The 12,079-nt window shown below is 47.9% G+C and overlaps 1 protein-coding gene across 4 annotated transcripts in view; it reads left to right on the top strand.

Annotated features, from left to right (window-relative positions):
• SLC24A3 (solute carrier family 24 member 3) overlaps window positions 1–12,079 on the top strand; it is a 472,778-nt gene that overhangs the window by 332,260 nt on the left and 128,439 nt on the right. For all 4 annotated transcript variants that reach the window (XM_040637939.1, XM_040637940.1, XM_040637942.1 and 1 more), the window contains exons 4-6: window positions 6,314–6,388; window positions 9,808–9,892; window positions 10,276–10,379. In XM_040637939.1, coding sequence (XP_040493873.1) covers window positions 6,314–6,388; window positions 9,808–9,892; window positions 10,276–10,379 — 264 coding nt within the window. The remainder of the gene's footprint in view (window positions 1–6,313; window positions 6,389–9,807; window positions 9,893–10,275; window positions 10,380–12,079) is intronic.

Below are 12,079 nucleotides of genomic sequence, written 5' to 3'. Positions count from 1 at the left end.
CTTATGCAGAACCCTAGTCTGACTGTGAAGCTGAGAGTTTTTCTCTCTAGTCCCCAGAGAGGGTGGGTGTTTCCAGGAGAATGTTTTCTGTAGTGGTATTAGAACCCAAAAGTGAGCATGTACGTCAGTCCCACCAAGGCATTTTGGGGCCATTAGAGAACAAGCCTGTAATGGGAGGAAATGATTTTAAAAGAAATACCATTACCCCCCCCCCCGTGTTTAATCATATATTATCACTTGAAACTATGAAAAAGACAAAGAGAGGAAAAGGAAATCTTTTTTTGTTTAGTATTCAGACCATATTCCCTGGGAGATTTAGAACAATTTCCACCAAGGCCAGAGTTCTATAGATCTTCCCTAGGAATTGCTTGTCCAGCACCACCTTCATTGAAATTAAAGACAGAGGGACATGAGTGCAGATGATGTAGTAAAAGGAAATTGTCTGTGAAAACTGCTGACTGTAGATGCCACATAAAACAGCGGGGTTAATGTCGCGCTGTTTAGAGACATTTGCCCTCACAATTCAGAAGCCCTTATGTATATTGACATTTCAGCTAGAGCCTGTTCACCTCCATTAAGCCACAGGCCACGATAATTTCCTGTTACTTTAGGTGCTTTCCAGTTTAACCACTATGGCCAACGTTTCTCTGCTTTTATTAGTCCCAATCAACATTTGAAACCACCTGATGAGATGGTATTTATCTTCCAAAATCCCAGTTCAGCGGCCGCTTCCTCTGTGGAGGCTTCTCTGGCCTCCCTTCACTAGCCTTGCCCAGCAGAATGAACCATCTATGTCCAGAATCAGATAGGGAGGGACACCTGGGTGGCTCAGTTGGTTAAGCATCCAACTCTTGATTTCAGATCAGGTCATGATCTCAGGGTCACGGGATCAAGCCCTGTGTAGGGCTCCACGATCAGCATGGAGTCTTCTTCTCCCTCTCCCTCTGCTCCTCCTGCCCGCTTACACTCACTCTCAAATAAATGAATAAGTAAAATCTTAAAAAAAAAAAAAGAATCAGGGAGGCACGTGGTTGCAAGTATGGAAACCTGCCTAATGGCCTTTGAGGCAAATGGGGATTCATTTTTCATTTTCTCACATAAGAAGTACAGAGGAAGATGGTTTCTGGCATTAGAGCAGCTGGTGAATGGCATCCTTAGGGCTCTGCCATCCCTTGCATGTTGGTGTATATCTCTTGCTTGTTATCTCATGGTCATACGATGGCTGCTGCCACTCTAGACATTAAGTTCAAGTACAAAGCCAGAAAAAAGGGTCACTTTAGTCACATCTGTCCCTTATCCTCATTGACCCAAACTGCGTCATATGATCATGGCTAGTTCCAGGGAGCCTAGAAAAGCAAAGAATATTGTCAGTCGGAACTTGGAAGTTAACTTCTCGAGACCATGGTGTGATTGGTCTCGTGTTGAAGGCTAAGCGAGGCAAGGAGAGTCACTCAAGGTCACAATGTGGGATTTGATGCAAGGTCCTTGACCCCATCCTGGGCTTCCTCCAAGGCTCCAGGCTGCCTCTCCTTCTGCAGCTGCTGTGCTAGTCAGTGCTATGCAGGCATTTCCCTTGATGGCTTCCAAAGGTGACACCATACTCTGTGGGCACCACCCTGCTTGGACACATTCATTTCATATAAACAGGGCTCTCATTCTGTGCAAGCCTGCCCTGAGATGGGGTATGAATGTGAGGAGAGTACAGCTGCTGCCCTCTTCAAGAGAAGAGAAGCCAGGTACATGAACCTAAAACAGGGCTCACGGTCCAGGCAGCATAAAATCAGTGCCCAAGTACAGATGCCCACCGCAAGGGCCCCAGTGAGTTCCCAGGAAAGTGAGGACCCTGACATCATGAGCTTGGAGTTGAACCTGAAACGGACCCCTCCTCTCCTCTCCCTGCAACCCCCGCCCCCACTCATCATTTCCGGAAAGCATCCCACATATGCTTGTTCTGGTGGTTGTAGCCAGCCCACAGGCTTAGGTTCCAGGGGGCGTGGCCACACATCTGCTGCCCCGGGGTGTTGGCTCACCTCGAACATTTTTGAGGGTTTAAGTCTGTCTTGTATTTTTTAGTGCACCTTGTAAAAATAATAATATTAAAAGAGAACATCACCCAATAGTTCCAGCAACTGGAAGTTGATCCTAGAAATGCAAAAGGGTGTACGTTTAGAGATGTTCATTGCAACAGGGTTGATAGTCCATTTATTTATAGAGGAAAACAGGAAGCTGCTACAAGGAAAGAGGTAACTAAGGTTTACTCCTGTTCGTGCTGATCACACTGATACATTTATGTAAATGGTATATGTGTATGTGAATATGTAATCAAAATTAAGCTTTTAAAATAAAAACAAATAAGAAAGAGCATCAGTGACTCCAGCCAGCAGCCTCCAGAAGTGGATGGCTGGGATTCCAAAACCATCCCTCCCTTTGTGTAGTTCGAGAGGTCAACTTATTCTTAGGCCAACTGAAGATAGAAGGTGTCGATTGGACAGCAGTTCAGGAATGGCCTCTGTTGGGGGACGCAGCTGGCCTCGGTGGGAAGACTCGGAGAGTCCTGGGGTCACATCCTAGGCGTGCCATTTGCCATCCATGTGTCCTTGGACAAGCTACCGTACTCTTGGAGGTATCTGGGAAATGGGGCCAGTAACTCTCTGCCTCCCCCAGGAGTTAGAGAAATTACATGGGGTGTCCTCATAAAGTACCTAGTATGTGCCTGGCTTTCTTGACCCAACAAATAGTAGCAAATGTTAATAGTATTGTTATTAGTCATTACCACCAATCATATTATTATATCCTTTGGCCATAGGAATGGCCAACTTAATGCAAAAGTGCCTCACTCTAAAGTATTCAGGCCAGTTATATTGATGGTACTATCAATATCATCAGGCTTTCTTCAAGGTTGAAGGTTCTTCAAGGTTATATCTTCAAGGTCGACTTTGTATGTTTGTTTTGTTCCTTTGTTCTACTTAGGTTGTTTTTTTTTTTAATTTCTTATTAGTAGTAGTAGACCCTTTTTTAGAGCATTTTTAGGTTCACAGCAAAATTGATCAGAAGGTACTGATTTCCTTATCCTTCCCATCCTCTACCTGTACAGCACCTCCCCCCCATCAATACTTTGTTCTATTTTATTTGTTTTCCCAGTAGGAATCTGATTTCCATTGGGTAACATGGCAGGAATTAGAGCAGAGTTTCTTCTAAGCAAAGTGTCAGGCCAGGAGGTGCTCTTTGGCTGGAAAGGAGCCCCATTGCCTGGCAGGCCCCTCCAGGTCTCCAGAGGGGTGTCTAATCGAAGGTGGGCATCCCCGTCTCACACTCCCCTGTGCAGGGGAATTAATGTGATAGTAATCACCCTTGAAAGCACAGAGAGCCTGGAAGACCTCTTGACATCTCAACCCAATCCAAGTCTTGATTTGTGATATATTAGATGGAGCTTCTTGCTTCACAACAGGATCAATACATAATATTGGAACATAGTCTTAAAGAGATGATTTATAGACTTGGCTATTTCAGTGAGTTGAGTGTGGTGGCTATAGACAGCTTATTTAGATCTTGCTTAATTCACAAATGTGCAATTCTGTATTCCAATTACTACATCTGCATCTGGCTGTTCTTTCAAGATAATGATAAAGCCCACATATCATTGGATCAGCCAAGTCATACAGCGAAAGAGGGGTTGAGTCCATTGCAACTTGGAAATGTATATTCTCACTCATCTACTAGCTGTAAGTACAGCATTAATTTTTCCCCCAAAAATCCACAAATAATTTTGTACAGATTATGAATAGACCAATCAATAAAAGTTATTTTTAAGGCTTTTCTGCATGCCAGACATCCCAGGCTCCTTGGAGATTAGAAACGTGTAAAACAGAATCCTTGCTCTACACCTACAAAATTCACACAAGAAATACTAATTCAAGGTGGACAAACAGAAAATATAGACAGGAATTATAAAAACAGAGTCACACCAACAGAGGGAGAAGCTATTTTGATTTATGGCCTTACAAACTCTTATATGCAAATATATTTATGTGAGTGTGTATGTGTGTATGTATGTGCTTATACAATAGATAATACCCAAAAGAGATTGTACATACTGTTTTCTAATATTTTTCATTTAGCAATGTATTATAAATGCCTTTTCTTGCTGTTAACCGTGGACTTAAATAGCCTCTTTTAGCAGGATTTCATTGAATGATGAACCACAGTTTATATAACCAACCCCCTATTGTATATTTTGTTACGTTTTGATAATTTATTATAGTCAGCATTTTGGAATGAAAATCCCCGCTGCATATGTTTTTGTGAACTTGTCTGATATTTCCACAGAATTAAGTGTTAAGACACATTTTAGAATCTTACAGTCTGTTCAGAGAGCCCAAGCACATATGTGTGAAAAGGAAAATGAGTTCATAGCATAGGGGAGAGATGGCTAAAATAGTGCACCAACCAAGAGTCAAAGGCCAGAGAGATCATTTCATGCTTGGGTTGGTACAGAAGGCTTCATGAAGGACAGCTACGAGTGACAAACTCCGCTCAAGTCATCTTAAGCGTAAAAGGCATATTATTGGCTCATGAAATTGGAAAGTCGACTTTGGCTTTAGACTGACCTGGGTCCAGAGTTCATGTGGTGTCATTGAACACCTGTGTGTATGTGTGTCTGTCTGTCTGTGTGAATGTGTGTGTTTGTATGTGTGTATGTGTGTGCGTGTCCGTGTGTGGGTGTGTCTGTCTGTCTACCTGTCCCATCTCTTGGATGGACTTCTTACTACATGAGCTGCATTCTTGGACAAGCTCTCTCTATATGGCAGCTGCTTCCAGAAGCTCCAGACTTGGGTGGTGTTTATGTCTCATAAGGAGAGAGCCCCTCTCTCCCAGCTTCTCTGTCAATCCCTCCTTGGCCCCTTGCAGACCTTTTGCCCACCCACCACTGCGTGACACAGAATGGGATGCCATGGTGGCTAGCCTGGGTCATGTGCCTGTGCCCTGTGCTGAGGGAGGTTGGAAATGTGTGACTGAAGGTTTGTCTGGTGGAGCAGTTCTCAAAAGGAAAAGATGTTAAGAGATGAAAACATGAAAGCGATGTCACTGCTAAGGATGCTGGAACTTGAAGGATGAGCTGCTGTATGCATTCGATGCTTTGGGCTGCAAGTAACAGGAAAACTCCAAATCAGACCGGCCAGAATGCCCCGTTACAAAGTCCAGAGGCAGGCGTGCTCCAGCACCACGTGCTCAATGGCTTGGTGATGCCATTAAGTTACTCAGGGTCAACTTCATCTCATGTCTGATTTCCCTCAAGATGGCTGCCAGAGGCTGTCAGGACTCCCAGTTTCCTTGTCCATAACTGGTGCCAGAGGTTGAGAAATGGCACCCACTGGCAAGGACTATAAGACCTTTCCTGCCATCTCATTGGGTCAGCCCTGGTCATGTGTCCACCCTTGAACCAGCAGCCATCAGTGTAAAATACTGCATACTGATGGGCCAGTCAGTGTCTACTCTTGGAGGAAAGGGTGGGGTCACCTTCCCAGGGGATATGGTGGATATTGGGATAAAAATGGGGTCCCATTAGGAAGGAGTGGAGGATAGATGCTAAGTGGTCAACCAACAATGGAATCCAAATAAGATTTTACTAATTAGAGAAGAAACTTGCAGTTAAATAGGTAGATGGTGATTTATGGCCAGGGTTTTCCCTGGTAATAGCCGACAGGAAGCAAGATTGCAGAGCCTGTCCTGCAGGGAACAGCACAGTGAACAACCTCAGTTGAAGTATTTGTTTATTTATCCCTTCATTGCACATGTATTTATTGAGCACATACTATGCACAGTGCCCAGTGCTGGAGATAAATAAGATAAAGTTCATATCCTCATGGACTTCTAGTAATGAAGACAGACAACAAACAAATTAATATGTCAAGAAAAACAAACGAGGATAAGGTGGATAGAAAGAAATGTGAGGGAGGGGAGTCCAAGGTCCGTTGCTTAGGTTGACATTGAACCAGCGACTTGAAGGACATGATGGAGTGAGCCAAGGTCATCTGAGGGAAGCATGATTTGGGCAGAGGGAACAGCAGGTGCGAAGGCCCTGCGGCAGGCATCCATAGTATGTTTGGTGGATGAGGGGGAGAGTGGTAGATAATAAGGTCAGAGAGGAGGCATGAGATCGCAGAGGGCCTCCCAGGCATTACAGTCTTTGTACTTTGAGTAAGATGTTGCATCCACGATGCCAGAAGGTGTTATTGAAGCAGAGGGTAGCCAGGCCCTCACCATATGGCTCTGCCTTGACTCCAACTTTAACCCCTTCTTTCCTCTCTTCCAGGCTATGTACATGTTCTACGCGCTGGCCATTGTGTGTGATGACTTCTTTGTCCCCTCCTTGGAAAAGATCTGTGAGGTATGTGCCTTATATTCTCAGCATGTCCGGGGAGGCAGTGCACCTGTCTGCTCCAGCCCCCTTCACTGAGCTCCTGGGGAGCCCTCCATGCCACCTGTGCAGGAGCACCAGGCTTTAGAGTGCTTCTGAGTGACCAACAATATTAGCACAAAAGCTCCATCAGTCCATTTAGAACGTCAGGGTACTGACCCATAGTTGGGCTATCACCCATGTGGCTGGCTCTGCCTGCTCAGTTTGGCAACTCGTAGTGCTATGTGTGTTCTTCCCAGTTCTCTTTCCTCTTTTAAATCCTGCTTTCTCCTTCTACGTCCCCCATCCTTCCCTCGTCTGTTTCCTTCCACAACTGTGACCTCCCTCATGGGGTCCTCGCAGAGCGGGAGGTCTTTAGCCATACACCTCCATCATCCTGCCCCTCTGTACATGTGCAGAAATGCTCCAAGCAGAGGCCGGAGAAGCGAGACGATGAAAGAACTGGCCAGAGAACAGGAAAGGAGTCTGTTCGCACTCAGCCTGGGAATGCCAGGTTGAAGACCAAGTGACAGCCCTTTCATCAGAAAATATTCAGCATATTTAGAACACTTCCATTCCCTCGCCTCTTTCATCTCCGTCTGTTTTGAAATGTAGTTTCCTTTATCTGGAAGCTTTCCACTTCGTTTTATTTTTAATTCAGAATCCTGTTTTCCAAAAGGCTCTCTCCCAGACACGCCTCCCATCTGGGACTCGTGTCCTCACGTAGTTCTCAGACTTGGTCATCCTTCCCCTTCCCTCTCCCCCACCCACCTGCCCGAGTGTCTGATTCATTAGTTCTTGGAGGGCAGCGGAGGACCCAAGTTGCATTTCTGTGAAGTGACCAGGTGATGCTGAGGCTGTTGGTCCAGAAACCGCCCTTGGAGGTCGCTCACTTAAGCAATTTCTTGTACATCCTAGAAGTTTGTTTGATTTTTGTACTAAAATAGAGTAGAGTAGAGTAGAGTAGAGTAGAGTAGAGTAGAGAGAAGAGAAGAGAGGAGAGAGGACAGAGGACAGAGGAGAGAGAAGGGAAGGGAAGGGGAGGGGAGGGGAGGGGGGAGTGAGAGAAAGAGAGGGAGGGAGGGAGAAAGGAAGAATAGTTCCTTAACCATTAAGATGTTGAATTGGTTTCCTGTCTCGGGGGGGGAGGGGGAGAGGAGGGGAGAGGAGAGGAGAGGAGAGGAGAGGAGAGGAGAGGAGAGGAGAGGAGAGGAGAGGAGAGAAGAGAGCCACAGGAGCCCTGGAGGGGCCCCGGGATAGGTTCTTTTGTTGGATGGAAGGAGAAGGAGAGCGATGTGGTGGCATCTGAGATGGACAGTGGGCACATGTGGGAGCCCTTTGTCCCAAGCAATGTCACCTGAGCACAGGGTCACCTTCTGTAGCCTGAGAGGAGGCACTGAAGCACCTGTAACCAGGGTCATTTGTGATCTCTGAAATACCACCACTTGGTGCTCTGTTCATTATGCAAAGCAAACTACTCTCTTTCCCACACAACTGTTTTTTATAGCAAATATACGACCCTGCTCTAGACATGTACGTATTCTTATCAGGAGGTGTTCTACTCCACAGAGGAAATCCATAGCACCTGTGAGCACACCCCCTTGGGAAGGACGTGAGATGAAATAGAGCATGGTCCTTGCCATCCACGGGCCATAGGGCACAGAGCAGCTCCGGGTGAGGCCCACAGGGGGCTGGAGGAAGTTCTGGGAAGTTGGAAAGTAGAGAGAGGAAAGGGGAGGGACACCTTGATTGGGCTTTGGGTGGGGGGGGCAAGAGAGGGGCTCATACAAGGGCACGATTGGAACAGCCCTTGGAGGCAATTTTCACATTTGAAGGCAACACATTTCAAGGAAGGATATTTGTGCAGAGACGAGTCTGAGCTCTCGAGAACTCAGGACTGGAATTGGCCTCTGGGGAACCCTGGGGAAGGCGAGGCTGGGGCATCAGTGGTTACCAGGGCTCAGGAGGGAGCTGTGAAGGCTCTTGACAACTATGTTCTGATAGATAGAGGCGTCCAGAGGCAGGAAGACCCTACCCCTCCCTAGCTGGTGGTTTGGAGGATCCAGCAAGATGTTGCCAGGGCCCAGGTGAATTAGGGATGAGAGAGGAGAGGATGTAAGGAAACATGGGGGAAGAAGCAAACTCAGTGGATGAAGGAGAGAGAGGGGAGCTGGAGATGAGCTCAGGGTGTGGACTCTACACCTAATGCCCATCAGGGACCCAGAGCTGGAACAGACACAGCAGTCCCGGGCTCACCGCTCCTGGCAAGTCTTGACCCACCACCACTGAGTGTGAGCTCTGTGTTAGGTTACCTTCAGGGACTGGTTAGGTTACCTGCCCCAGGGGGACTCACCTGCACCCCTCACAGCCTCCATCTTAGAGTCTTCTCAGAACCGCATGTGAAGTTGAGCTGTTCAGTCCAGAATGAGGGATCCCCAGGACTCCAGATCAGTGTGCTCCATTAGGGCTCCCACTGCAGCCTGTTGCTGGTCAGTGGAGCCAGTGGCCTACGCCAAGGCCATGCTGCCCCTCCATGGCTGAGCAAGGAAGTGCAGCTGGGAAGAAGGACTGTGTAAGACTCGTATCTCCCGGCTGGGACCTAGCAGGGAACCAGCTAGTTACTGACAGCCGCAGCTTATGTTCTGGGTCGTGAATGAATGCAGAAAGGCTAAACAGGCTGACCAGCCTCAAATATATATATATTTGTCTCATCTTCTTGCAGATCACCTTTTGGGTTAACAGACAGGGTAACGTGGAGGGTTCATTGGATAGGACATCTTGGCAGGGCTCCTCATCCTTTCCACTCAGTCTCAACCCCACCCCCCATCCTCCCAAACCCAGGGCTTCAAGACTGCATTAATGATGAGCAGTAGGTTTCAGGAGGGTGACCCTCCACCCCCAAAGCCACTGTAACCTCCTAGAATCAAGACTTGCAAACTGGTTACAAGGATCCTCATTTAGCCTGTGCTAGGCATGGCATTGAAAAAAAATCAGAATGTTTTGCATAAAAATGTGGATTTGGACATCTCTTAAGAAGTAAGGCTATTTGGGAACACTGAGGGAAGTGAGTGGCATACCGTTTAGAAAGGAGGCGGGTGCCCATTGTGCCTCACACCAGACCACCCCACCCCCCTCTGTCATCTGCACAACACCCAGGGTTTCTGGGTTAGGAATTCCTAGATCTTGTCAAGAGCCTTTAACTCACAGGGATATGCAGCCCTCTCCCTGCCCCCACCCCCGAGGAGGATGGCCAGAGGAGCTGTGTCCCAGCAGGGGATGGTGCAGGGAAGGCCGAGCTGGGGGGTGGGAGGGTTATGGGAGGCCCTGAGCTTGGGACTTCAGGAATCATGATCGCTTCTGTTCCCAGGGGAATCCCAGCTCACCTGTGCTTTGTCCTTCCTCCTCTGCAGCGCCTGCACCTCAGTGAAGATGTGGCCGGGGCCACGTTCATGGCAGCCGGCAGTTCGGCCCCAGAGCTGTTCACATCCGTCATAGGTAGGTGATGACCGGGGAACATCTCAGCCCTGCCCTCTCCTAAGGACAAGGGCTGTGGGGACAGACAGCCTTCCAGTGGGTTGGCTAATAGGAAATGAGACTCTCAAGACCCCAAGGATCAGAACACCATCTTCCCGTCCCTCTGTGGTTGCTGTTATTCCTTTGCTTCAGTAATGCTTTCACTTTGCATGAGTGTGTCCCAGTTCCTGAGCCAATACCCCATGAAGCAATAGCCCCAATGCAGATTTTAGAACTCTCTCCTGTCCTCGGCTGTTTCCTGTGGACCCTGACAACAGTCTAACTAACACTTGTGACAACTCCCTCACGCCCACGTTGGAATGCAACTGGCCACAACAGCCAGGCTGACATTAGGTCTGTTTCAGGGGTCTTCATTACCAAGGGCGACGTGGGAGTCGGGACCATCGTGGGCTCCGCGGTGTTCAATATCCTGTGCATCATTGGTGTCTGCGGGCTCTTCGCTGGGCAGGTAAGGCCGGCAGCAGAACACGGCATGGGGTCGGAGGGGACGGCATGGAGGTGGGGCGGAAGCACCGTCAGCATGGGGGCCAGCGGTCTCGGGCAGAGACGACATGGGATCTCACGCCCCAGGAGGCTGCCCAACTGGGACTGGAGACTGTCAGGCACCATTGTTTGGTCTCTGTGTTGATGGCGTGCGGAACGCGGCGTCCACATCAATAATTAACCAACCCGAAGTGCAGGCTATGAATCTGAAGGCGTCAGGCTCATTTTGAATGTCAGAATCTGAACTGCAATGACCTAAAAAAATTTAAGGTATGGCTTTGCCTCACTGGCGATAAAGTAAATAGAGAGAGGGAGGAAACGACAGGTGTTTTTTCTGCTAAAAACCATTCGCGGCTGTCACAGCGTAGGACAGTTTTGTGGCAGCCATTAAGCAATTTATTTACATGGTTACTTTAGCTTACTTTTGGGATCCTGAGGGGCTTTGCATGCCTGCATTTTGTCTATGGAGACTGTTCTACTTCCAGGGAGTGTCATGGGGTCTGGTATCTGTTTTGGAAAGCCTTGGGAAGATACCCAGAAATCACCTAAGTGCGAGGCTCGCTGGTAGCCCGGGCGATGCTGAGGCACGCAAGGGTTGGCCAGCCCCGATGTCCTGATTCCCTCATAGGAACTTTGATCCTGAGCTCTGCCTGGACATCCAGGCTTTGAATGTCTTCTAGGAAAAGCATCTTCTAGAAGCCCGTTTAGAGCACTCTGCTTGCATTATTGAGGAACCGGTGATCCTAACCAGCTCCCTCACTGTGGAGGACACAGCTAGAGGCGGCTGGCTGGTTTGAAGTCTAAAGAAAATGCCTTCAAACCTCCTTCCACATCCTTTTCTGGGCCCCTGTGCTGTCCACTCAGCTGGCCGGGGGTGCCCACCCTGCCTGTCTCTCTAATGCAGACTGGAGAGTCTCTGCAGGAGGCCTCTGGGACACCATTGCCATTCTCCACTGCCCATTTCTAACTGCCACCATTTCATGCCCATCAGTTTGTTCAGGTTGCCTGATGGGTTGGCTGCTTGTGGGTGACAGGCAGAGGGATACCTCGATCTCACCAGGAATGGGCTCCAGCGCCCACAAGTATGTCCATACGTGATGACTGAGTTCTGCCCAACTGACATTTTCTTTTTTCTCATCCTTTTGATCCATTATCTCTAGTCTTAAATTTTGTGGACCCAGAATATGGTGTTTTTTAGAGCTCTTATAAATATAGTTAGTGCCCCCCCCAAACCCAAAAAACAAAAAACGAGTCTCCACCTTTGCCTTCGGTGCCATTTGCACTTGCGTGGATCTCATCTTGTTGGCCGTCGTCTCGTTGCCCTGCGGAGATGAAGAGCCACATCCTGCAGAAGAGGCTGTTGCTGTTCACACTCTCTTAATTAGCATTGTCACCATTAGCAGTATGATTATTAGCCTGGCTGTTATTCGTGTTGTCATTAGTTCATTAGTCATTTGTACCTGAGGCTTGATGGAAAGGCGAGCCCAAAGAGGGAGAAGGAACGTAAAGAAATGAAACAAGTGACTGGGAGGTATCTAGTAAATGCCAGGCAACTAATTACATATGAAGTGGCTTGCATTCATTTGTATTCATAATTTATTAGCAATGCGGTTAATCACTGGCTTGGTTAGAACACCTGCTTAAAAGGCAGATTGCTTCCCAGAC

Source organism: Ursus maritimus, unplaced genomic scaffold, assembly GCF_017311325.1.
Source record: "Ursus maritimus isolate PB19 unplaced genomic scaffold, ASM1731132v1 scaffold_22, whole genome shotgun sequence".
Taxonomy (NCBI): Eukaryota; Metazoa; Chordata; class Mammalia; order Carnivora; family Ursidae; genus Ursus; species Ursus maritimus.
This window is presented reverse-complemented; position numbering and strand designations above follow the sequence as displayed.